General features: G+C 35.2%; 2 protein-coding genes across 5 annotated transcripts; both read left to right on the plus strand.

Moving 5' to 3' along the window:
• Window positions 1-120: 120 nt before the first annotated feature.
• LOC107226035 (large proline-rich protein BAG6) lies at window positions 121-16,252 on the plus strand. 2 transcript variants are annotated; one of them, XM_046733557.1, is made up of 20 exons: window positions 121-332; window positions 3,003-3,120; window positions 3,610-3,852; window positions 4,592-4,892; window positions 5,009-5,190; window positions 6,125-6,323; window positions 6,527-6,644; window positions 7,110-7,313; window positions 7,526-7,799; window positions 8,374-8,496; window positions 8,601-8,838; window positions 9,425-9,672; window positions 10,805-10,975; window positions 11,155-11,221; window positions 11,305-11,458; window positions 12,307-12,610; window positions 12,695-12,828; window positions 12,953-13,165; window positions 13,386-13,481; window positions 15,055-16,252. In XM_046733557.1, the coding sequence occupies exons 1-20, from the start codon at window positions 270-272 to the stop codon at window positions 15,496-15,498; spliced, it is 3,894 nt and encodes a 1,297-aa protein (XP_046589513.1). In that variant the 5' UTR covers window positions 121-269; the 3' UTR covers window positions 15,499-16,252. The 2 variants fall into 2 exon arrangements, with proteins under 2 accessions (XP_046589513.1, XP_046589514.1); XM_046733558.1 differs by lacking the exon at window positions 8,374-8,496.
• A 2,222-nt stretch (window positions 16,253-18,474) lies between these two features.
• Window positions 18,475-23,984, plus strand: LOC107226036 (vesicle transport protein GOT1B). 3 transcript variants are annotated; one of them, XM_046734096.1, is made up of 5 exons: window positions 18,475-18,857; window positions 19,003-19,094; window positions 20,991-21,169; window positions 21,655-21,775; window positions 23,885-23,984. In XM_046734096.1, exons 1-5 carry the CDS (start codon window positions 18,833-18,835, stop codon window positions 23,891-23,893), a joined length of 426 nt encoding a protein of 141 aa, XP_046590052.1. In that variant the 5' UTR covers window positions 18,475-18,832; the 3' UTR covers window positions 23,894-23,984. The 3 variants fall into 3 exon arrangements, with proteins under 3 accessions (XP_046590052.1, XP_015522194.1, XP_046590053.1); XM_015666708.2 differs by having other exon boundaries at window positions 18,476-18,857; window positions 21,655-21,822; XM_046734097.1 differs by having other exon boundaries at window positions 18,476-18,857; window positions 21,655-21,791.
• Window positions 23,985-25,707: the final 1,723 nt, after the last annotated feature.

Raw genomic sequence — 25,707 nt, forward strand, 5'->3', positions numbered from 1 at the left:
TCCGATAGCTACAGAAGTTAGACACTAAATTCTATGGTCAAAATGCAGCTAGACCAGTTTCCACTCTAGATAACGCCACTCTCTGTCAGTGAATCGCGAAAGTCGAGAATTTTCATTCAATAAAAAAAAATTGGTAGGTGTTTTGACAATAGAACGTCGGTCTTGCGGGATTATAACCGTCCGTTAGCAGAAAGTATCTTCATTTATGGTATCGTATCATAAATTACAGTGTCTGTAGCTGGCCAAGCCCGCTGATAAGGAATAAAACTATGATTGACCTCACAGTGAAAACACTCGATTCTCGAAATCACAACTTTTCCCTTGAGGATAATGTAAGTATTCGTGTGTTTCACGCATATTACTATTAGATGGACTCTCTCGGTTAAATGTAATTCACGCTGATCGCTTTTACCCCGAACTACCGGCTGACATTATTTATAATTAAATTTCTTTTATTGAATATTTTTGCGTAACGCTGCGCCCGTTCGATTTCCACTCACGAACAGTAGTTGGAATTTGCTACAGACAGGCATGATAATCTTTATTAGTCGCGATTCTTAACCTGACACTTCCTACACTGGTCTACATCGTATGACGCAAATGAAGTACATAAAACCACCAACACTTGCCCATTCCGATTATAATTACTCACGCTACCTTGCTCAGACTAAAATAATTTTTACAAAAGATGTATGCTGTCGTATAATTGAAAAAAATGTTAACCAAACACGAATGATTTGTCATTCAAATGCATATGGGACATTCCCATATTTCATATCGAATCGACCAGTCTCAACTTCGGCCATTTTCATTTCGATCCATTTTTTATAACTCTTTTCCGATTAGAAAACTTGAAAACAAATATTACGGTTTTGATCGGTCAATAAATTTCCAATTGGTTATGCATCTTTTGATGTACAATTTCTATTGAAAAAACCAGATGTAACACCTTGTTCGTTCTTTATCAATCTTTTATAATATACAATATACATGACAAACACTTAGATTGATTCAGATACGATCCATATCCCTAGAAATTCTAGCGACATGTTTTGCTCTTCATATAAATGAATTTAGCAAGTGAGGTGGAACCATTTCTTCAACTCCGGAGTATGATAATCGAAGTCTTGCCGACTACGTAATGTCATTTTCTTTTGATATAAAAGTTCCAAATAGAAAACTTTTATGCTATGTCCAGAAATTTAATTTTTTTTTTTTACCAGCGTTTTTAGAGAGTTTGTAAGTTTGTCCCAAACTAATTTGTAATAAATGTAATAAGTACAGATCTTTATTTTGACATCAGTGGCATCTAGGGCTTTGTTGGTGGTAAGAGACAATACTGAAGTTCCTTAGTCTACACTTCTTGTCGAACGTAAGTTGTCCGATGGTCACCGTGTAGCAAACTTGTTTGCAAAATATTTTTCCGACATTTATGATTTCACATCTTTAGTGAAATATGAGCATTACACTGACTCATTTTTGGCTAATCCTGCGTTTAGTATATCTAGTGTAAAAGCCAGTTTAATGATAATGATTGCGGATAACTCGTGTCCTGACCCAGATTGGGTTCATCTATTGTTTGTCGATAATTGCAAGTTTATGATCACTCTACCATTATTTATAAATTGTAGTTAATAACTTGGTAAAGAAATTTTTCCAGTTGTATGGAAAACCAGTTTTTTTTTTGGCCGAACGAAAGCTATCAGCTGCAGTTGTGCACCGGATCAGCATGAGTTTATGACTAATAAGTCTATTGTTATTAATCTGGCAATTCTAACTAAGGACATTATAGATGACTTTGCCAATAAAATCAGACTGCCTGCATTTATATGGACATGGTCAAGACCTTTGATAAGGTGAATCACAAATGGCTCATTAGTAAACTTTATGCCTATAGCATTGTTGATACTGTCCTGGTGTAATTTAAATCATACCTTGTGGGTCAGTGTCAAATAGTAAAGGCTAAATTTTTTAGCTACCATTACCTCCTATTATTCAACAGGATTATTATTTTGTTTTATTTGGGGTCAGAAATGCTTTGACGATTATGTATTAATTTATTTAACACCATTATGTTATTAAAGTCTATAAATGGAATAGTCGCGTTAATGCAAATAAATAACTTAAAACAGTGACATGAACTTCAGACTTTTGGTATTAAAGCAAATTTCCAAATGAAATAATTTCTTGTACCATACAATTTCACAATAAGATAAATACATTTAACGATGTTATTTTACCAAGGCATAAAATGCTGATTTCACAGGTAATAAATAAAAATTTGCATAATGTATTGGGAATGTGATTGTATTTTTACAATTCCATTATCACATACAATATTGATTTATAATATTCACAGTATACTTGCTCTAGAAAGAAAGAAATTATTGATGACAAAAATACTTGCTCTAGATTCTCAGATACATTAGACTAGATCTAGATGTAAAATAGTTTTAATTCCAGATGTAGCTTAAGACTTGATTATTTCGAGGTAGAATTCGAGATTGCAAAACAATTGTGCGGTAGTCTTACAGTAGTCTTAAAGTAAAGACAATAAGAATAATTAAAGCTGACATATTGCTAAAAATTCCAATTCTCGGACTTCGCTTCATAAAGTTTGATTAATGATGAACAAGTTGCTATATTTTATTTATCTGATAGGAATTATATATGATAAGATTCAATGATTTTAGCATTTATCTACTAATCAAAATAGTGAATTGTTGAAAATTTGTAGATTGATAACTCGTGGACAAGAAACTTTAGAAACATTTCTTACAAAGTTAGAAAAAAAATATAGGTCAAACAAAGAATGGTCAGGGCCTGAATGAAGCAAATCCATTTATCACGAAATGCCCCATATACATTCCGATCATATAATTTGTTGTTTTAACAGAATCGTGAAACCTAAAATTAGACTGAGCAATCTCACTAAAAATATCATCCAACAAACAATATACACTAGTGACTAAATAAGTTGATTAAAATTTTCATTCTCACAGGTCACAGTACGACAATTCAAAGAACAGATAGCTGAATCTGTAGCAGTGCCAGCAGATTCGCAGCGGTTGATTTACTGCGGTCGAGTGTTGCAGGATGAAAAGAAGCTTGTTGATTATGGTTAGAGAGTGACAACCTGCTATCTGCAACTAATTCGTAGCAATTTGCTATCTAGTTGAAAATCTGCGTAAGATATTGGAGGATTTTATTGAATGTGTATTGAAAATTGATAGAACACGATAATTAAATCTTCTTTTTGACGAGACTGGAGTTTATGTAAACCTTAAGGTATCCACAAATTGAGTGAAAATCACTATTTTGCAGCTTTAGCCAGATTTTAGAAGAGTTACGTTGGCAATCTTTGTATATACTTTGCTATATTAGGGTTTATTTTCATTACAAACAATTCTGAAGTTGCAAAATAGTATTTTTTCTGGAAAACTCACTCATGCATCAACATTACAAACTTCAACCTTGTTCTTCTATCATATTTTATCTTGTTCTATTGTGTTTTTCATCCAATTCTATAATATTCTGCAACATCTTATCAAGTTTTCAACCAAGGATTTGTTCCCTGTTAATAAAGTTGAAAACTATTTCTTGAAACAGATGTCCATGGAAAAGTTATTCACTTGGTGCAACGAGCACCACCGCAATCAAGTCATCGAGGTAACAGTACTGGAGTAGGCCAAGATCAGGGGCAAAGTCATGGACAGGGACAAGGACAAGTCGGTAATTCCCACAGACAACCATTCTTTCGTCATGCTCGTGGACAAGTACACTTTCCTGGAATTGACGGGAATGCGATGTACTTGGGAGCTATGTCATTTCCAGGTGACGCCGAAGGTCAAGGTAGAATCTAATTTGTTTTGAAAGTTTGTGTATAGCACTAGAAACCGAGTTTTTTTCGTGTGTAAACTCTCCGAGAATTTAAATTCAGCTAATTTAACCCCACTTTGACTTAATTGTTATTGGGCCTTGGATTTTAGCGTATGTCTTAAACACCTACACATGTAAACGGTTTTCGTGATTATTCGTAATAATCATACTGTTTAAAACAATTCTTGTTGCCGTTTTCTTCACATTGGTATACATGCTGACTAATTTTGTGATCGGTCAGAGGAGTTGGGGTCTTTTGGAATAATTTAGTTGCATTCATTTTCGAGATCTGTTTAAAAGAACCATTTACGGTGAAGGACAAAAGTATTCGCACAGAGGATAAATTTAAATAACATAAGTAACATAACATAGTTTTTTTTAATTAACTACTTTATGCAAACGTATGCTGTTTTATTTTATGCCTGAACACTAACGTAAACAAACATATAGAAGTAGCCTTATTATCTAATGCTGTGTAGACAAGTCACCCTTATGGCAAGGAAAAAAGTATTCATAGACTATATGTACGAATATTTTTGTACCTCACTGTATTTATGTGATACAAAACACTCGTGAGTTGCATGTATGGATCCTATGATATTTAGAAATTAGTTTGAAAAAAGTTCTTTTGATTAGTTTGCTATTTGGTAAATCATGTATAATGGTTTCCAATGATGCCACTATTAATACTGTCGTGTGTACTTTCTTTCAGCCAATCCTAGGGGTCAGCCATGCACCAGAGAGACTGTTTTATTCTCAGTTGCCCAGAAAATGTTGGGGCAAGCTGGTTCTACAATGCGCCAACTCGATCAGCTATCCTCCCAATCTAATACGAATCAAAATTCTGCATCGACATCTTCTCAAGAACCCCAACAAGAACAAAGACTAGAACAAGAACAGAGCCAGGAAGAAAGACAGGACCAACACCAAGAACCGGAACTGGAACTGGAACAGGAACAGGAACCAGAACAGGAACTTGAACCGGATAATGAATTTGAACATGACCATGATGAGTGAGTGTTGTTTATTTGATAATGCTTACGTTTATTATAATGTATTGGGTGTCTTTTATGAAGCTTGGCACAGTGACAGTCAAACATTGTTTTATTATTGTTGATATCTTTTATAGGGGCAGTTTTGAGATTGAAGGAGGAACTACTGGTGGAGGTGGTCTTGCTCAGGCAGCATCTGCTGCCATAAATGCTGCTCTCTCTGCTGCAGGACTTTCCACAGCAGCACTTAGCAGTCTGACTCTTCTTGGAGGCCAAAGTGACGGTTCCAATCCTACAGTCATACATGCTCACATACAAAGTAATATACATATTGGAATGACACAACTTAATAATAGTCCCGTAATAGTCTGAAATTTTGAATTTCATGAGGTATTCCATGTCAAATGACCAATGCTTTCCCTTCAACATTTTGATTTCGTTTATAATTTTTCACACGGTTGTCCTAACTCTAAAAAACACTCCTGAATTATTTCAGATTTTTTTCTCCAATCATTTTATTTTTTTTTTTATGAATTACCAAAATTTAAGGCAGAAAGATATTATTTATTTTCTCGGAAAAATTCTCCAAAATTCTTCAATCAGAGACGAACATTTTAGGCCATATCCAAAAGTGGAAACTATTCTTTTTATATTTATTTCACTAATTTGAAGATTTATTTTCTTTCGTATATTTGTAAAATTCGGTATTTTGATTCGTAATTATTCATTTTTATGCACCAAGTGGATGTGAAATTATGCATATCGTACGCCCAAAATCGAACTGTAACAACTCAAAAAATCTCGTTTCTTTAAAACTACCATAAAAACTCGTGCAGTACCGATTATACTTTTATTTGAATACAAATTCATGAGCATACTCTTTTCCAGATGTTACGGTTTTATTGTAGACGTGCGAATATATATTGATGTGTTCATAGTTACATATATATCGCAATAGATGTATTATTTTCTCGACGTACATTATTATACATATATATCCACATAAATATATGTATAAATTCACATCCGCTTGATGCAAAAAAAAAATTGATCATTTTCAATAAAAATAACGAATTCAGAAAAATTATTATTCTAAACTAGTTCCTTTTAACCTCTTGTACAATTTCAATACGATTTTCATGCAAAGTGTGTGGAATATGAACCCAATCTTTTATTGCAACTGCATAAATGTTTGAATATCATGAAAAACTGTTGCTTAATTTTTTCCATCTACTGTCCATTACAAAATACAGGGAATAACGCAGAACTTGGGGAATCAACAACAGCATCTAATTCAAACGACATTAGTCAATCTGAACATTCACAGTCAGTGGAACCGCAACAACCAACATCGTCCCAACCTCAGGGTCAAGAAGATGTACAGCAGCAGCAGCAACAGAGTACTCCAGCAGATTCTCCTAATGTTCATAGTGAACGTCGCCAACATTCAGAGTGAGTATATTACATAATTTAACTAACCATTTTGGAGGGTAATCGAGTATGTTTAGTTTTATCTATGAAAGAATGTTTCAAAAACATGTTTTTGTCGAAAATTAAAAGATGATGTTTTACAAAGGTATTCTTTTAAGTCAATGTTCCTAAGTTGAGTTCAATACCAATATAAAATACTCCAGTGATATTTATTTTTTACACAGAATCGCTGGCAGTCCAAGGAATCAATTGATACGATTAATATCAGCAATATCACATTCACATGATCGTCTCCGACCATACTTGCAGCGCTACCAGAGTATATTGGCCAGTAATTTCTCAGTGAGTATACTCATATATTTCCTATGGCTAACATTTTAGTACTAAAACACAATATGACGAACCCCATTACGTTATGATATTTGAATAGATGTGAATTCCGAAAAGTGTTTTCCATATTTCTTGGAAAAAACAGAAAATAGTACAGGTCTCCAACATTGACTGTCGATGCTAATTCTGAAATACTGAAACACCAAAACTTGAATTAGATACTTTTTCGCTAAAACTTAGCCTGCAAAAATCATTTATACATGTATTCAAAAGAAACGGATATGACTTGCTTATAATGGAGCCTTCCTTGCTGTTCTGCACTGAGATAAGTGGATATATTGAATTTGCAGTTTGTGCATACACCTCGGTTTTTAACTTTTTACAGTCAAAATTTAAGTTTCTTCTGGTTACCATTGGTTTCATTGACATTTTGCCGAAACTAGAAATCCTTACTAAAAATCTTTATCTAATTTTTAGGAGAGAACAGCCGAAGAGAATCGTGAAGTCCAGCGTATTGCTGATGGTGTTAGTGAAAGCTTGCACTATTTAGCTCACGCAGCTCATGCGTTAAGCGATGTTATTGTAGATGTGAGTCAGCCACCTCCTGCAAATATACGTTATAGACCACTACTTGTTCAGCACTCCGCCTTACTGCAAGCAGGAATACCGATACAAGTTGAGGTACTTATGAGATAGAAATTAAATTATTCAAACTTATTTATAGTTCTGTAAAGTACTACAGAATGTAATTGAAATTCCGAAATTATTAACGCTGTGTTCAAAGATACTGAATTTATCGCTCAATTGCTCCACAACATATCGACTTGCCACTGAATACATATAGTGAAATATTTGTCATTCATTACTTGTCTAATCAGTTTTTGTTATCACAGGCACATATAAGCTTACATGGGCGTAATCAAAACATGAATAACAATAATGAAAACGGAACTACCCCCACACCATCTGCTGATGGAGCTCCCGCAAGTGTTGATTCAGGGGAAAATGGAGCATCGACCAATGAAACTGAAGGCAATCAAAATACACTACAACAATCAGAGACTACTAACAGGCAAGAACAGCAGCAGCAGCAATCACAACCACCACAACAACAACAACAACAACAGCAGCAGCAGCAGCAGCAACAGCAACAACAACAAACTTTTGGTAAATATTAACCATTATAATAATAAACCCTGTCATACTTCAAAGAGATTCCACACTTTAGCTGAAGATGATTCCAATACCTATTATATTTACTGTGATTTTTATTACCATCCGTTAGTAAACAATTCTTTCTTGATAGCCCATTAGTTGAGTTGATTTTTTCAACTAAAAAATGTTTATTCTTTTTTTGACGAAATCTTCTGGCGCGCTTTGATCAAATTTCGTTTTCAAACCGAGTAAGTTATAACAGTCAACGTGTTTTACAGGCAATGAATATTTTTGGAGTAGCACTCATTGAAATATACTGAAACTAGAACATTTGCAGGCACCGGTTTGCTGTAGAGAAAAATGTGCCCTCACGATGAAATAATCTGAACCAATATAAATAGGCAACAGAATTTTTTTACCCCATGAATATTTTATGTTTGTAGTCTTTTAGAATCTGTTAAAAGCGTTCAATACCCTCTTCTAATTTACCAAGGTTTGGAAGAAAAGTTTGGTTATTTTCATAATGCCTTACAAGTTCCATATTTTGAAGCAATGTTTACTTATCAATCAACCATTGTTCAAACAGGAACTATGTTTAACGTCCCCCATAATGTTGAAGTATTGATGGAAATGGGTCCGGAAGTTGGTGGTAGCGAACAAGCTCAACAAAGTCTTAGGAATAGAAATAATAACAATAATGGGAATCCAGGTAAGCGGGGTTTTCACTAATTACCCATCAATTACCAACGCTGAGTTTTATTAACTTCACACATTAAGTTATTAATAAAAAGCATTCCAATTACGTTGTTACAGGTGGAATTAATGCAGGTATATTTCCATGGGGAGTTTCACCACCTCCTGAATTTATGCGCAGTCTAATGCAAGCAGTCGTAGGTCAAATGGCGAGAGGTGTTGCAACAGCTACAACCGTAAATGCAGCTACTCCACCAACAGGGGAATCAGCCTCAAATGCTGACGGAACGTCAACCACTGTTCCACCTGCTACAGTCGAAGGTTCTAATTCAAACCCTGCACAAAGCACGCAAGCAAGGTATGTCACCAATATTATGCTGAGTATACTTTGTGGCCGATTATTAATGCTCATACTGGTAATTTAAAAAATTTCAATCCGTATTAAATGTTTAATCAATGTCTTACCAATCTAGAGATGTAATGTCCCCAAGGTTTCTCGTGTGATGTTAAAAAGTGGAAAGTATAACAAGTCGTTCTGTGTAAAACGTATTGGTATTTTTGATTCCAATAGAAATTGATATTTCACTATACTTCATCTGCCTTTGGAATAGCTTCATGGTGGCCTCATTAAGTATGGGTGGATTCAGAGGGTGTCTTAGCAGAGCCCAAATATTGTTAAAACTTGTTCGTTATTCAGTGTGAGCAAAGAATGAATATTTACTAATTTAATTCATGTAAATTCTGCAGATTTAACATATTCAAATTCGAATTTACTCTGCTTTCAAGGACTTCATGATGGTTATTCATAGACAGTTGAAATCTAACAATACTGGCAATGTTGTGAAATGGAATGGGTTTCAACATTTCACGCAATCTTTACTCAGGCTAATGCTGTGTCCGTATATTTGTAGCCCAAGATTTGAATGTTGAATATAATGTTATAGGGGGAACACTGGTACCCATCCAACAACATCAACGCAAACCCGAAGCACTCCACGTCCCCATGTTTTCCACTCCAATACCCACCAATTTGGATTGGGCATGCGGCAAGGACGTAGCTTTGATCCATTGCTACCTTGCAATTCGCATCACGTGCGACGGAATCTTCCAACTGCTGCTCGTCCCAATGCTACTGCTGGTCAAAGGCAGCAAGCCAATCAGACTTTGGCTGCTACAAGTCAAAGTCAAAATGGTAATTATCAAATCAGCAGGGTGCCTACTACTCCTTGAATATCCTTAAATCTTGGAATACAAAAATTGTCCCTCGAGTCCTGATAAGATCCTGGAATAATTTGATTGAGCTTGGAAACTTTGACACACTGAAAACTTTGGCAGTGTTGATTGAAAAATGCGATATTTCATTCGTAATATACGGTCTTCTTATGCAAAGTATAATTTCCCACGCCTCCAGAGCATGCACGTAATATCTACAGATTTGTAAGTTTTATTGGAATTGAAACTTGTGTAGCAATTATCTTTAGTTAGCTGGTTAGCTTCCAGCAACTCTTTCAATTGTCAAGATTCTTTGAGTTTTTGCAACTAAAGGATGAGTGAAGAAGGTGAAGGAGAAATCTATTTTTAAACATTTTCTTGGCAATCTCATAGAATGCTTTTTCCGAATGCTGCTGACATTAAAAGATACGTCAATCGTTTATTTTAGAACACTAACAACTTTGAAATACTCAATCAGACATATTTATTTACTTAAATTGAACTTAGATAAACTCAATAATACAAACATGCTTCAACATATTATTTCACTTACTACATCTTTTTAAAATTTAGAGTATCTACTGCCTGCAAAAGCCTGGAAAACTTAGGATTCTCAAAGAATTTTCTTATAAGTGAACAAATTTTCTATGATACTCTTTAAATGACCAACTTTGCGCTCTAAAAAATCATGATATTGAAAATTTCAGTGCGAGCATATATACCAAACATAAATGCTAAAAGTTTTAACAAAAGATAATTAGAAGAGTATGATTAGTATTATTTCAGTAGGCTGTGACTGAGGAATTATACTTTCGATACACCTGGAAAATTAGGAAAATCATCTGGAAAAATCTGGAATCAGTCCGAAATTTTGGTCCTAGGTTTTAGCATATACTCTGTCTAATAAACATTAACAACTAAAAAATGCTGGAAACATAATTCTTCAATTGAAATCCATGACCTGGGATACAATTAGTGGGATACTGATATGAACACGACATAGTAAATTTTGTGTCAACTACATAACAACCTCATAGGGGTTACTATTTGTAATTCTTCGCATTCTACATCTTTTTTGTAACTTTGATCTAAATAATAATTTCATGTTTCAGCGCCTTGGTCCGCATCTGTGAATACCACTACACCTACACTAGAAACTAGCAGTACTGATACTAGAAATGCGACACCTGCACCACAATCACAAGCTAACAACATGCTGCTTGGTAATCTTTTGACTCGACTTTTCAGTGGAGCAGGTGGTCAATCTGGACAAATTCAAACAGGTAGGAATAGCTACACTGTGCAGTCAAAGTGTTTAAAAATTTGATGACATTCAAAACATTTCAGATATATTCAGAATTGGGAGATTGAATACTATTAATGATATCTGAACATTACATCCGGACTATTCTTGCTGCTTTAAGTTTGATTTCAATTATCCTTGAATTGATATACATTACAGGACCAGGGGGATGGATGCAACTGTTTACTGAAGAAATTCCAAATGTCCAGGGTTTGCTGGCCAACAGGTAAGAAATACTTTTATCATACTCGTAAGTGCAATGTTCAACTGATGAGAGTAAAGTTTGAACGCTCACTCTTGTATTAACAGCTCCAATCAAGCCGGAAGTGGGATGACGTTGATGGATTTACTAGAGAATACTCCTGGCCTTGGTGTATCCACAAATATTGGGATTATCGGACCGTTGAGAACGGACCGAGCACCTCAGGGAGAAGATCTACTCTTTGAACTTGTTGTAACACTGGTACAGTTTTTTTCATCATAGCTATAATGACCACATGACTTGCTATTCTGTGAATTAAATACCATTTTTGGTGAGCGTTGGTTTTTATACCCAGCAGTATCATATACACTATAGCTCGTGATCGGCAAAAAATACTTCATATTTCCCAAGCGGGTAAAAACGAGTGTCATGAAAAATAATACCGTTTCGAATCAGAGTAATATTTTTTTTTAACATCAATTTTTGCTGGACAAAAATTCTCCCAAAGTATGGGATTTTCAGCTCATATTTAAGATGTGCCTCATATCACGTGACTTTCTTCAATTTAAATAACATGTAAAAAAAACATACCCATTCTAGTTTATTCGCGGGATTTTCCGAAATAATCTTGAGTATAGTCTTATATGGATATAATCGTGTGAATAGTTAAATTGTTTTAAAAAATACTTAATAGCTTCGTTTACTTCACAGTAATAAAATAGTAACAAGCATGTTAATATTTATATTCAAATAAAGTTCATCCTAAAAGTACTACACGATTATTTTCGAAAATTCCGAGAGAAAACTAGGATGAGTATATACTTTTTTTACGTGTTATTTAAATGGAAAAAAATTATATCGTACGAAGCACCTCTTAGACTTGAACTAAAGATTCTATCTTTTAAGAGAATTTTTAATTTGGAAAAAGTAACGTTTACACGTTGTTCCAGGTAGGAAAAAAAAAAAAATATTAATATTGCTCTAATCCGATACACTTTAACATAAAACACATGATAAGAATTACATAGGATTCCTATCTATTGTCACCAAGTCTATTGTAGACATTCAATCAATTTGAATTAATGTGATAAATGACTCACTAATTAAAGGTTCAGAACATAACACTAGAAGGATGGGAAGCTCTGCGAACAGGTCACTGGGAGCCTTTGGCCGGTGTTAGGCGTCCTGTACGCGAATTTTTCCAAAACTTCTTTGGATCAACTTCCTTATCAGGATCTGAGGAACGAGTTGTTGATCGTCTGATTATCGAGCTGCAGCCAACTCTAAACCAATTACTTATAGAGGATACAAATGCGAGAGATGGGCCCGAAATGAGAGTAGACATCCCAGCAACGATTGAAAGTCTGCTAAGACGACATTTCTTGAATATACTGCGTCTGTTATTTGAAAACGGTAATGAAGAAGATTGAAATTTGATTATTAAACTTGAGCGAACCTCAGTATCGTAATGTATTCAAATTGGTGTTAAAATTTCAGATGTTGACGATACCCGGTTTGCGCAAGGACTTATGGCGAGTATAAAGACTTTGCAAACAGAAGCGTGTTCTGTTCTTCAATATTCTTTCCGCGGAAGACAGCTTCGTATAGAAACGGTTACCCAACGTGTTATTGTTAGTATATTATGGTTTATCCCACATTCCATAGAGCCTTCTCCATGTCCGGAAATGTCGAGCATCATTTTATTTCACAAATTCAATATTAATCCTATAGCATTCATTCTCTTCCCATTTGTAGACAAGACTGACTGAGGGCGTTGAACCTTCTATACGTCAGTGGATTGTTAATAGCTGCGTTTTACATGTTTGTTCATACTTGGCTCGTATGACCCAACTACCTGACAATGAAGTGGTGCCTCTGCTCGTGCTTAGGAACACACCTGGACCTATTCCTACACCCGCACCAGTAGTTCAGCAACGCACAGTTCCGCCAACTCAGCCAGAGCCAGAGGTGAATAAAAAGTGAAATTAACTAGTCATGAATACTATAATTCGATTTCAGAGTGGTTATGAACCTGAGATACTATGTAAATTTGGTGACAGAGCTATTTCTAAAGTGAAAACTTGTGACGTAGGTGCGACCTAATTGTCGAATTCTATATAAAAACCGTTTATGTTGTGATACATTTGAAATTCGAAATTCAAGATCTAATCAAATACCATTATCTTAGCCAATGGAAACTGACCCGGTAGAGGAGAGAGTTGAAGCAGAATCTCTGGGTGCAGAAGGGGATGAAACATTCCCTGGTCATGAAGCAGTACCTCCTGTAAGTAAAGTATTTGATGGAGTAAAATGAAAAAAGTATGAAATGAGCCGATCTAATAATTCTGTAAATTTTCTTTTATCTGTGTATGATCCTGCCCCAAAATTTCAATTTCTGTGCAATATTGCTACCTTATAGTGTGTACTAAGATATACAAACCCCACAAGTTTCACACCTTCAGCAGATACGGTTTAGAAGAAATGTAGATAAATTTTTTAAGTTTGAACTTACTGATTTTCATATTTGAACTTTTCATTGGGGGGGGGGGTACAGCTTGGACAGTTTAAAATTATACCTATTTTTAGAATTTTGTTTTTCAAGAAAACAAAAACACTTAAAGCAATTTGAGTTCGAGGGTTTTATTATTTATAGTTTTAAAAACATTTCAGAATTTTTCATTGAAATTAATAACAAAATGGTGACATGGTGCATATGGCTGGTCCAAGCTGCACCCCCCCCCCCCCTCCCCCCACGTATTCTCGTAGCGGCGAAAAAAATATGATTCAAAGTGTTATCGATATGGACAAATTTGATCTTGCCAACCAAAGAATCCGTTTTGGGGCATATCCTGAAAAAGCGTTTGAAAAAAACATTTTCCCCAATGTTTCCCAACTTTTATCTCGTGTTTGATATTTTCATTCTAAATCTTACAATAATTTTGCATTGATAACTCCAATTTTTCAAGAATGCTGGAAATGGAATAAAGTGAGAGCTATGATTGTTGACCCAAGATACGATCAATTATTGTAAAAAACTGCATGCTTTCAGGTAAAAATGACACATTCGAAAAATAAAAGTAGGGAACATCGGAAAAATGCGTTTTTTTAAAAGGTTCTTCAGGAAATGGGCTATAACTGATTCTATGGTCGATAAGATCAGACTTCACCATCAAAAATACCTTGATCGTATTTTTTTCCCTGTGATATCACTACCAATAGAAATTCAAGTGAGAAAGTCAATCTCTTAATGCTAAATAAAAGAGCTATGTCCGATCGAAGTCGAAGTCTCGAAATCTCATGAAATCGCGATGCATTCTTGACATTATTCACGTGCCGATGGGACGGGTAGGTTAATTGATATTCCATTCTGGACTTGGCTGTCACTGCGTGACAGTTTATACAAGGGAGGAAAAAAATTAATATCATCAACAATTTTCTACAAGGGAACGTAGAAATTAATAACATTGACAATCAAAATAAGTACATTAAAATTGGTAGAAGAAAAATGCCATTTATACCCGATAATAATGACATTGAGAAGAACTGTTTGAATAATGACATTGAGAGTTAATCTACGTGGATTGCAGTCTATCATACGTGGTTCTTTTCACCAAGGCGATACGAGATTTTCAGAACTTGGTAGAGGGATGCAATGCACAGCTGTGACACTAATGATGTTAAAAAGTGGATGTGTTTCTCCGAAACCATAAGAACTATAGGTTTGAAACTTTCGGGGTTTTTGTATCTTAGTACACACTACAAGATATCAACATTTTTTAAAGTATAAATATTTGCCCTGGGCCGTTTCCAAATGCTTAATTTGCGGATTTTTACATAAGCTATCAAATTATTCGTAGGATTGGGTTCCGATCATTGCACGTGACGGAATAAGACAGCGTCGTCAATTGCAAGTTCAAATGCAAAGCCAGGGGATGGCAGGAAGCGGTGTAGGTGGGTTTAGTGATGCTTATCTAGGCGGGATGCCCAGTAAACGGCGCAAGCTAATTGAGCAACAGAAACCAAGGATACTTTTAAGTCCTACTCCAAATCACTCTGTTGTATCGATATCAATGGAGCGTCTGGTAAGGGACAGCGTAGTACGAGCAGGAATTGAGGAAGTTGATGGTGCAGCAGCTGCTGTGGCGACGGATGCTGGTGTTCGACGAGCGTTTGGACAGGCAATAAGAGGCTGTTTGCATCAACATCCTCAAAGACAAACAACGCCAGATTTTCCGGACCCTCTGCGATTCCCAAATGCGACGAAATATTTTGCGAAACACGATGAAACTACAGAAAAATAAACTTACGCACATTAAGATTTATAAGTTAACATATTATAAGTGTAACCGCTATAATTATTATTACTATCATTACCACCAACACATTGTTACTCTTATCATTGAATTGCTACTAATATTGCCCACCATCATAAATGATGATTATTGTGTTATTTGTAGTACAATCTAAATCATATTACTTTTGTTACAATATGTAATAATTATTAATATCATTGCATACAATAATAATTAATATTGAATTGTGATTATCTTTTTGGCATTAATGTACACTTTTGAGCCAATCCTGAAAGGTGTGTTTATCATGCAGGTAGTATCTTACACACTGCATTTACTTCCGTTGTGTCAACAGAGTTCAAGCCATTTCAACAGTATGGGCATACTATAGAACAAAAATAAACTAACACTAACAGTAGTAGCTTAGACCGCTGTAAGCATCGTTCCCAGTAGATACCTCTACACCACGCGATCATCGGAACGCAATCTAAAGTCTTGAATAGTTGTAAATGTTTAAATTCCCTAAAAAAATTGTACATTTGTACCACATTTGGCGTTAAAAGCGGATCGCAATTTACTGGGAACTGACCACTTTGGTCATGACATATGGTGGCCAAAAAAGAAACCAGTTTCAGTGTGCATCTGGATAAATTATAAAGATGTGACATTCATTAAATGAAATAAAACGGTGAATTAAATTTTTTTTTAACAAATCAGCAGTGATTGTAAATAAACTGATAAATTTTTTGTTTCAAACAGTCAACCATGTTTTTTTAGCACCGCCCCTATGTCAGTTCCCAATTGTATGAACTTGGGCTTAATTAAGGGAGTGCCCTGGTCGATTTCGACGTTGACGTACATATTTTTAAATATTAAAGTACACGTATCTCAAACGCGAAAAAAGGCTTAACAGCCCCATTATATACAAAATTCTGAACAAAGCACTCCCAAGATATTTTCCTTTGAGGCAGAAATAAAAATTTATTAAAGTGTTTTTGTTTAAAATTGCGTATAGAATGGGCCTGTTAAGCTCTTTTCGCGTTTGAGATACGTGGACTTAAATATTTGAAAATATATACGTCGACATCGAAATCGACCAGGACACACACCCTCAAGCTTGATTTAAGTTCACGTGACTTTGTAAAGTCAAAAATCCCCTCCTAAAAAAAGACATGTCACTTGGAATCTTGAAATCACTCACAAAATATCTTTGGCTTGGAGCGAGTTGAAGTCGCTTTTCTGTGGATATGATCTGTCGGATTTTTTTCATATATGTATCTAATATCAAATTCAATCAACGAAAGAAAGTCTATGCAAAAGAAGTTTCGTTACTTTTTCGTAGAAGCTAATGGGTGTATAAATGTGTCCAAAACAGCATGGGACCATTTTACTACTATAACATCAATTTCTGGTTTTATGTTTTTTTATTTTATAAAATGTTAACAGATTATAAACCAGGAGAAGCCTTCTTTATAAATCACATTATATTACATTGTAAAGGTGTGTATCCTTTTTACATTCGAAAGGAGATAATTTGCAATAACAATAAATGCATCCTAAGGTCAAATAAGAAAATAGCACCTTATGTGTCAAGGGCGGAAAAGAAACGATCGACGCGAGTGCGATTTTCTAGAAACCGAGGTGCGCGGAGGATCACCGAGACTCAGCTGAAAATCGCACGATCAGCGTCAATCGCTTTCCGCCCATGGTGCACATGTCGACCCCTCGCCCTTGGTAAGTACCATATGTTTCGTAAAACATGTACAGATTTTGCGTTTTTTTCTTGCCCAAAGTCCGGGATTAAATCAAATTGATCGATAAATTGAAATATGTTGTATATAATCAGGAAATTAATACTATATATATATATATATATATATATATATATATATATATAATATATATTTTCGAATTATTTATAGTATATTATTAATTAGTATAAAAGTTCGGAAGTAACTTTTCGGTCCGCTGTTGATTATTATTACCCGCCAGTCGTAAAAGGGCTACGTTCATCCTAGATTTTAGGTAAAAAAAAAAAACGCGAAAACCGTGCATGTGTTACAAAAACTGTATTTGAAGCTTACATGTTCGTATGCATTGTTCTTTGATTCAATGAACGAAAAATAGTGGAAAAGGAAAAACGTGAGCGTTCATGCTAGGCCAAACAAAATTGTCGTGAAATCGACATCTCAACAGTGAGGCTGCATGCTATAATAATAGCGTTGTTTTCTGACTGAACTTGCACTGAGTGTGATTTTTGGATTTTCCTAGGAATTCTAGGATGTTGTTTTTACTATTGATTGAAAACTGGGAAAATCGGACTCAGAGTGCCGTCCCACGTGAACGACAGTTCGACAGATTACGGAACAACTGAACGAAATATCTAATAGTTATTTTGAGAATTCCGTTCTATAAACTATTTTGTCTCATGTTCCATGCTATGTATATGCATGCACTATAATAGTTCAGTGCTCCTATGTGGCAAATTTTGAACAAAATCACGGAATAGAATGAATGCAAACGATATCCCTGGTTAAGAGGGGCCAAATGCCTTTGTTTCGGGATTTAACCGAAATTGTACAGGAGCATAGCATTCAATTAGTATAGGGCCATTATGCCCAAACGTAGAATTAGTGTAAAATGTAAAATCAATTACTATAAGAGTTACTATGCCCAAACTTAGAGCATTTTTGATACAAGTTTTCGATTGATACGTTGTAATTCTGCCATATTCAATTAACGAAGGGTATCTCTGCCCAAGGTACATTCCTTCGAGTACAATTTCGGTTCGACACTTTAAAGTCGTATTATTGTCGAATTTTAATCCAATTTTGAATCTGAAATAAACATCAAAGTTGAAATCGAAATTCAAATCCTTCATTAATTTCAAAACCTGAAATGTCGAGTCTAACTCTTAATTTGTCCGGAATTGACTATTAGGACGCCACAGTAACATTGGAATACGCCTAGCGGCATCACATCAGACTTTCGAATCAGTAAACAATCCTCGCCAATCTCTGCTTCCCGATCGTAAATTGTAAATGCGTGCTTACCGTCTTTTCGATGGCATCTGTTCTGAAACAAATTTCCGTTCACGTTGTTTCGAGCGTTACATAAAATAGCTATTAATTTCTCAAGTCGAGTAGCAAATTCACGGTAAATAACCTGTGGTTACCTATATCTGTATTGAACAAAAGTCATTACAAAAAAAAAAATGGGCACATCATAAGGAATGACGTGGATACAAGATAGATTAGGTTAGGGTTGGATTGATAGGTGGCACCCGTGTGGCAATAGTTTAAAATTTGCGTGGGGATAGTTATTAAATTTATTTATTGCAAAGATGTTTGAAATCACGGACACACAAAGTGAGTATTATGATACGGACATGTCTGTTGTTTGAAATTTCTTGAAATTTGTTCATTCGCCTCGCCCCTGCTGGACAAATGTTTTTAGAGACTCGTTTACCCGATATGTAATTGACAGATTGAGAGCGAATGGTTTTCTTTCCAGAAATCGGAGTAGGTCTAGCCGGATTTGGGATAACGTTCCTCTTCCTCGGCGTGTTGCTCCTCTTCGACAAGGGTCTTCTGGCCATTGGAAACGTGAGTTGGAATCTTCCAAATAATGAGCTTGTAGGTTACGAAATGCTGACTTGACGATGACAGTGCTTATTAACAGTAGATAACTCTGATCTCGCAATTTGTAAACGTACGGTATCAAACTTTTTTTTCCAAAACCCACACCTGATCATTCAATTATCCATTCAATTAGTGGGTGATTTTACAAATTGCAATTGCTCATGTGTTTGACGTTCAAACTTTTATTTGAACGAAAATTTCAATGAGCCAAAAGTATGTCAAACTAATTGTTTCACACCACTTTTTTACTATGTACGACACTTAGAAAAAAAATGTAATTTCTGGATTGATCAAAACTGCAATCTTATTTTGAAATGAAGTTGACTCTAGTTGAAGTTGATGTAGCAAACATGAATCAACAAACTGTCACCGCAAGTTGGCAATGAAGATAAATTATAAAATTCAAATCTTAAATAACTCTTCTTTGTCATCTTCTTGGAGCAGCCCGGCTAAACTGCGTGAACTCATGTGGAGCTATTTTATTTCATGAAATTTGACCTAATTTGGGTTTGTTCTGATGACTCCGTTGTGCAAATAACTCAACAAAACAGGATTTCCATTCTCAAATTTACAGCGATTGCGCTATAGTAATGTAGAATAGCGGTATGAGTGAGTAGAGGAGCAAGTGAGAGAGATGAGTGAGAATAAAGAACAGATTGCTCGAGGGATAAAAAAGACAGAGAAAGTAGTGACCAATGAATTTTTTGTCAGGTAGTAGCACTAATGCTCACTAAAATGTCATAGTTATAGATTCGTTTGAACATTATTATTCTTACAATAAAATATATACTTGTGAGAATGTGACTGAAACACGTGCGTTTTAAATAGGAAAATCATTTCTGTCGGGGAGTGGGTTAGAGTTAAAAAAAAAATCTAAAAATTTCGGGAATTGTTGTCAACATCCTAAATAAGGACCACCCTAGTATATATATAGGGCATTCCACGTCAAACCGACCTGAATCTGAAACTTGATCTCTCCGATTTGACTCATGATTATTGATATGGTTGTTTTGACTCTTGAAAGCACTAATTATTGTACAGATTTTTCGATATATTGGAATTAGCTACAATTTTGAAAACGAACATATTGATTGCCACAATTTAAAAATCTGAAACAATCCTGAAAAATCATGTATCACATGTAAAAAGTTTTTAGCTTTGAGCCACAGTGGCCCGCCATTTCCTTCTAATTTTTTTTTGAGCGTTTATCAAACGAAACACAAAAAAAAAATTAAAACAAAGAGTCAGTTTACGATGGGTAGCTGCTCACACATTTTTATACGTACACCAGATTTTCGAGAATTTTTTCAAAACTTCCCCTTTTCCGAAATTTGAAACAAATTACTTCCAAAAAAAAATTCCCAGAATTAGGAGAAAGAGTCAGTCCATCATGGGCTGATGCTTGAACATTTGTACATGTAACACTAGATTTTTAACAACTTTATCCAAATTTTTAAATTGTGGCGATCAATATGGTCGTTTGCAAAATTGTAACTAATTCCAGTGGGACGAAAAATTTTGAAAAAATATTTATGGTTGAAAGAGTCAGAACAGTCATATATAAAGATCAAGAGAGAAAAATCAAATTTCAGATCCAGGTCGATTAGACTTGGAATGCCCCATTAACAAAACGTGCTTGTAGGTCAGAGCTTGGGTGTGGTTCATGAGTACTTGAGAAAATGTAAGGGTCAGTGTATTGAGACAAGAGTAAAATGCGTTGGATATGAATAGAGTAATTCGGTTTGATCTCTTTATATTGTAAATTGCGTTGTTTCACAGTCATCTAATTTGTTCTTCCTCATGATCCTACAGTAACATGACGATTTATAATCGGGTTTTGTTTATTCTTTGGATTTACAGCTCCTGTTCATTTCTGGTCTCGGATGTGTCATCGGACCTCTCAGAACTCTGAACTTCTTCTTTCAGCGACACAAATTAAAAGGCAGTGCTGCATTTTTAGGTGGTATTTTTGTTGTACTCCTGGGCTGGCCCTTGGTTGGCATGATCATTGAAACCTATGGTTTTGTTATTCTGTTTAGGTGAGTATAAAATTATTTTTAACATTAAAATTCACTCAAGTTAGGTGACTGTCTTGAGAGAAAGCGAGAATCCAGAAATAATTGTATGCCTTTCTGATTTTCCAAAAGAGACTTATGTCATTTTGCGTCGATATCTGACATAAATTATTTTTTCCCTGACCCGACCTAATGAATGAACACATTTGAAATTTATAGTACTTTTATTGCTGACGCAATTTATATTTGGAATGTAATATCTGAAAATCAATATGCATAATAATGACTAATTACATAAACAAGCGTTTTCCAGTCACGTATGATGTTTACTACAACAATATTTCACAATTCCAATTCAGCCGATAAATTTACTCTGACCGGTAATAACGAAATATCTAAACATTTCCCTAATTCCTAAATTTTGTCTAGTCTGTAGTTACAATGAGACATGAATCTGATTATGGAGAACTGATTTTGGTTCATTATTATTATTATTATTATTATTCCAGTGGATTTTTGCCAGTGGCAATAAACTTCCTTCGAAGAGTACCAATCCTTGGGACATTTTTGAATATGCCAGGAATAAGCAGAGTGCTAGACATGCTGGCTGGTGACACAAACAGAACTACAGTATGACCTTTTCAAGGTTACTTAAAATAATTTCGCTCAACCACACTGTAAATATATATTACACCATAATTTCGTTTTCCATCGACACCATTCTCTCTTATCTTTTCTTTGTCATTCCATCTTTTCTACAGATGAATAATACTGATTTGTCAAATGCGATTAATCTACGTAATGTAACATAGTCAACATAAGCTGATGGCGAGCTTGATATTGAGCAGAAACCTAAACTGTCAACCATTCTTGAAAAAAAAACTCACAAAATAGTAGTTTGTATAATTTGACACATTCCTGCTTTACTAGCAACTAACCAAAGAAGGAAAGTGAGAATAATCAAAACAAATTCTGTAACGATTTGCAAAATCAAAAACGATCGCTTCTTAGTAGTTTCACATCAGAATGGAACCACCCATGGTTTTATGGATAAATCGGGTTTCGCTTCCTTGTAAATTACAAATTACTACCCATCACTCATAACTCATTAGTAAAACTAAGTATCAACGTGTACTATAATTTCGAATTGTGGATTTGATCACCTCGGATAGTTCCAGTTATAAGATTTTATTTGACGTTGTAATTTAATTATCAAAATAGCAGTTTAATTTATTTCGGGTATTTACATTAGTGAAGGTATATCATCTTCTAATGATTGCTGTGTATCTGAATCGATTGATATGAGCTTACTGAACATTCGTTTCTTTAAATGATATTGAAACTTATTTGTCTAAGAATTTCACACAAAAAAAACATTGTAATAATCAGAGTTTGTGTTTATTAGGATGGTCCTTAATAGGATTGTCTTTGAATTTTTATGCACCCAGGAGCTTAAACTCTTTCAAATCAAATAGTTAAAAATGCCCTGAAAATTTGAACTCCCTATATCAACTCTAATTGTAAGGTAGTTTGCTTTGTGATCGAAGTATCTTATGGAAATAATATGGGAAAAACTTTTCTTCCCAGTATATAGTTTATTGTAAGAGTAATAATGTTCGAAAAAATCTGTAACTGCGAGATTTTAGTGGGCATTAGTGCTACTATCTGAAACAAAATACACATCATTACACAGAGCGGTGACAGTTTTGTTCAAATAAAATGCCTCACTTTTCCCTGACGTTTCCCGTCAAAAAATGTACAATTTCCTGCCTTCTTCGCACGAAACTTGGGTAATGTTGGGCAACTTTTATCATCAAAAGCTCCAGAAGTTATGCACCTTGAATAAATAAATTTGGATCTAAAAAATAAATAGTATTGCTTCGTTTCACCCAAACAATTAGAAATTGAAGCTTTGCTTAGCTGAATTTACGAAGCATAATCGAAGTTTTTAAACGATTGATAAAGATAGTACATTTTCTCGTATGGCCCATCATAATTCCCTGACTTTTCCCAATAGAGGAAATTCCCTTCTCAGTTTTCCCGGTCTGTCGCCGCCCTTTCATACCAGGTTATTTAGACGAATTGCACTTCTTCGAAATAAAAAAAATTGAGATTTCAGGTAGTAGCACTAATGACCACTAAAGCCTCGCAGTTACAGATTTTTTGGAATATTATTACACTTATAATAAAATATATACTGAGAAAAAAAGTTTTCCCATGTTATTTCCATAAGATACTTCAATCACAAAGCGGACTATTCTACAGTGAGAGTTGACATAGAGAGCTCAAATTTACAGGGAATTTTATTCTATTTATTTGAAAGCGTTCAAGCCCCTGGGAGCATAAAAATTCAAAAACAATCCCATTAAGGACCACCCTAGTGTTAATACAATACACGTAAAATTAAATTAGTACATTGAGGTAAAAATCATGTAGCAAGTATATACAGTTCGCTGGCACGGAAATGAAATGTGTCATTCTTTTAAAACGCGAGTTGAATACCATAAAATGCCACCTGCATGTGTGCATTGAAAATAAACGAGATTTTCCATTCAGTTCACATCATTTCTATTTTAAATCTCGTTGGCAACTACAGGTTCAATCCATTTGCTACAATGATAATTAATTTACCTCGCCAAGCTTGAAAATAAATTAGCAAAAATGTACGCTACTATACTATTTTTAAATCCATTCATCAGGTAACAATTGCCTTCATTATTATTAATGTAATTGTTTCAGGAATTGTAAGATTATTAAAAACAATCCTAATAATCTTCCAGTGTTCGCGCATACATAACAATGTATTGACGTTTTGGAAAAATGTATATTGTGGACAAAACATAATTAGTTTATTCTCTCTGAGACCTCTCACGATTCGCGTCCTCTGGCTAATGTTAATCTTGTGTATGTGCTAAAGAATTATCTACAGAACCAGTAAGTATTACCCCAAAATATTAATTACAACATTTATTTTGCCTGTATTGCATAACCACGTTCAGATACAACTGAATATAAGGTCTTGAGGCTTCCGCAGTTGGATTCTGAATAAGACTTGGCATTTGAGATGCCGCCGCGTTTAGAAATGGTTAAACTGCAATGCTTATGCAACGTCGGCAACAAACCGTTTCCAAACGTGGCTCCATCCCGGAAGCCCAGTCTTATTCACAACTGAATACATCAATTTTTGTAAAATAAATATGGCAAATGACAATTCAGTGAACACTGTCGTACAATGATGTCGAGGTTGCGGAAAGAAGTGAGTGAGAACGTTGGTGAAACATCTATAGCGGATTTAAAACAGCAGCAGTGTATAACGGACAGAACAAAACGGGTATTGGCTGTGGCAGACAAAACTTTGACTGAAAATTGGCTAGTTCCAATCGAAACCCCTGTAAAGTTGCAAGCAAAGACTTTCTTGGTGGAAAAAAACCTGTAACTTGCCTAACACAGCGAATCACCAGCACAAAGTGGCAGAATTCAGGATACAAACGAGAATATGAATCCAAAGAGATATCCTAAAATGAAAGAAACATTGAGCATATCGTTTTTGAATAAACAGGAACAGAGTTTGTCGCTCAGCGTTTTTCCCTATCGGCACAGTGAAGCCTGGGAGCAGTTCGATGCTGGACAACTTTACACCGCACAGGTCTTCAAAATGCTAAAAAAATCGCCGCTTAACATCGATTTACCCAAATCGCACTCTCACTCGCTTTTACGGTTCTCCTAGACGTCGGGTAAGCTGCCGATAACTGTGTCGAGTCACCCGCGACTTCGGACAAGTCGAGTGTTTCTATAGACCAAAGCATTCAAGGAACAGAGACTACTACTGTGCTGGTGGATTGTAACAATCCGTTTATCGCGCTGATGGATTTCGAAAAGGAACCCAGCGAGACGCCAAGGAATCTGGGTTTAAGCAAACCTCTCCAAATTTCGTCTCTAGAGTGGCATTAGCGCTAAAAAAGTTATCACGAGTCTTAGCCGGAAATACAAAAAAAATTGTCCTTATATCGTGTTTGGAATCAAACATATATTTCATCATGTGAGCTATTACTAGCGATGCAGAAGCAATTATATTAGTACCAATTATCAGATTCTCCATATCTTTATTCGTCTAAGCGACAGATCAAATCGAATTTGACTACACTTCGCCTCGCGAAAACTCAAAACCCGGTCTTCGATTTATCTGAAAACTATGCACAAACAATCTAGAAAATTAATAGAATAATTGGGAGAAATAATGAATAATTCAAAACTAATCCCATTTTGTTGGAATAACCATCGGTTTGTTCCAACATGTGTGAATTTAGCGCCATTATACTGGGCCTCAAGTAATCGAACCGTTTTTTTGGATTTTCTCAATAACCGTGTGAGAGGGAATAATAAAAAATACAGAGCAATTTGCGAACAATTTTTTGGCGTAAAAATTTTTAAAACATTACAAGGTTGCATGCCGACTTTGCGTACCATGACTTTTCATGAATGCTAAACTGTAGGCATACTCATTGGGATACTAACCCAATACTCACGCAGCCTAGTGAGATTGTGTTCTGTCTTTCTCGCTC

This window comes from Neodiprion lecontei, chromosome 3 (assembly GCF_021901455.1).
Source record: "Neodiprion lecontei isolate iyNeoLeco1 chromosome 3, iyNeoLeco1.1, whole genome shotgun sequence".
NCBI lineage: Eukaryota > Metazoa > Arthropoda > Insecta > Hymenoptera > Diprionidae > Neodiprion > Neodiprion lecontei.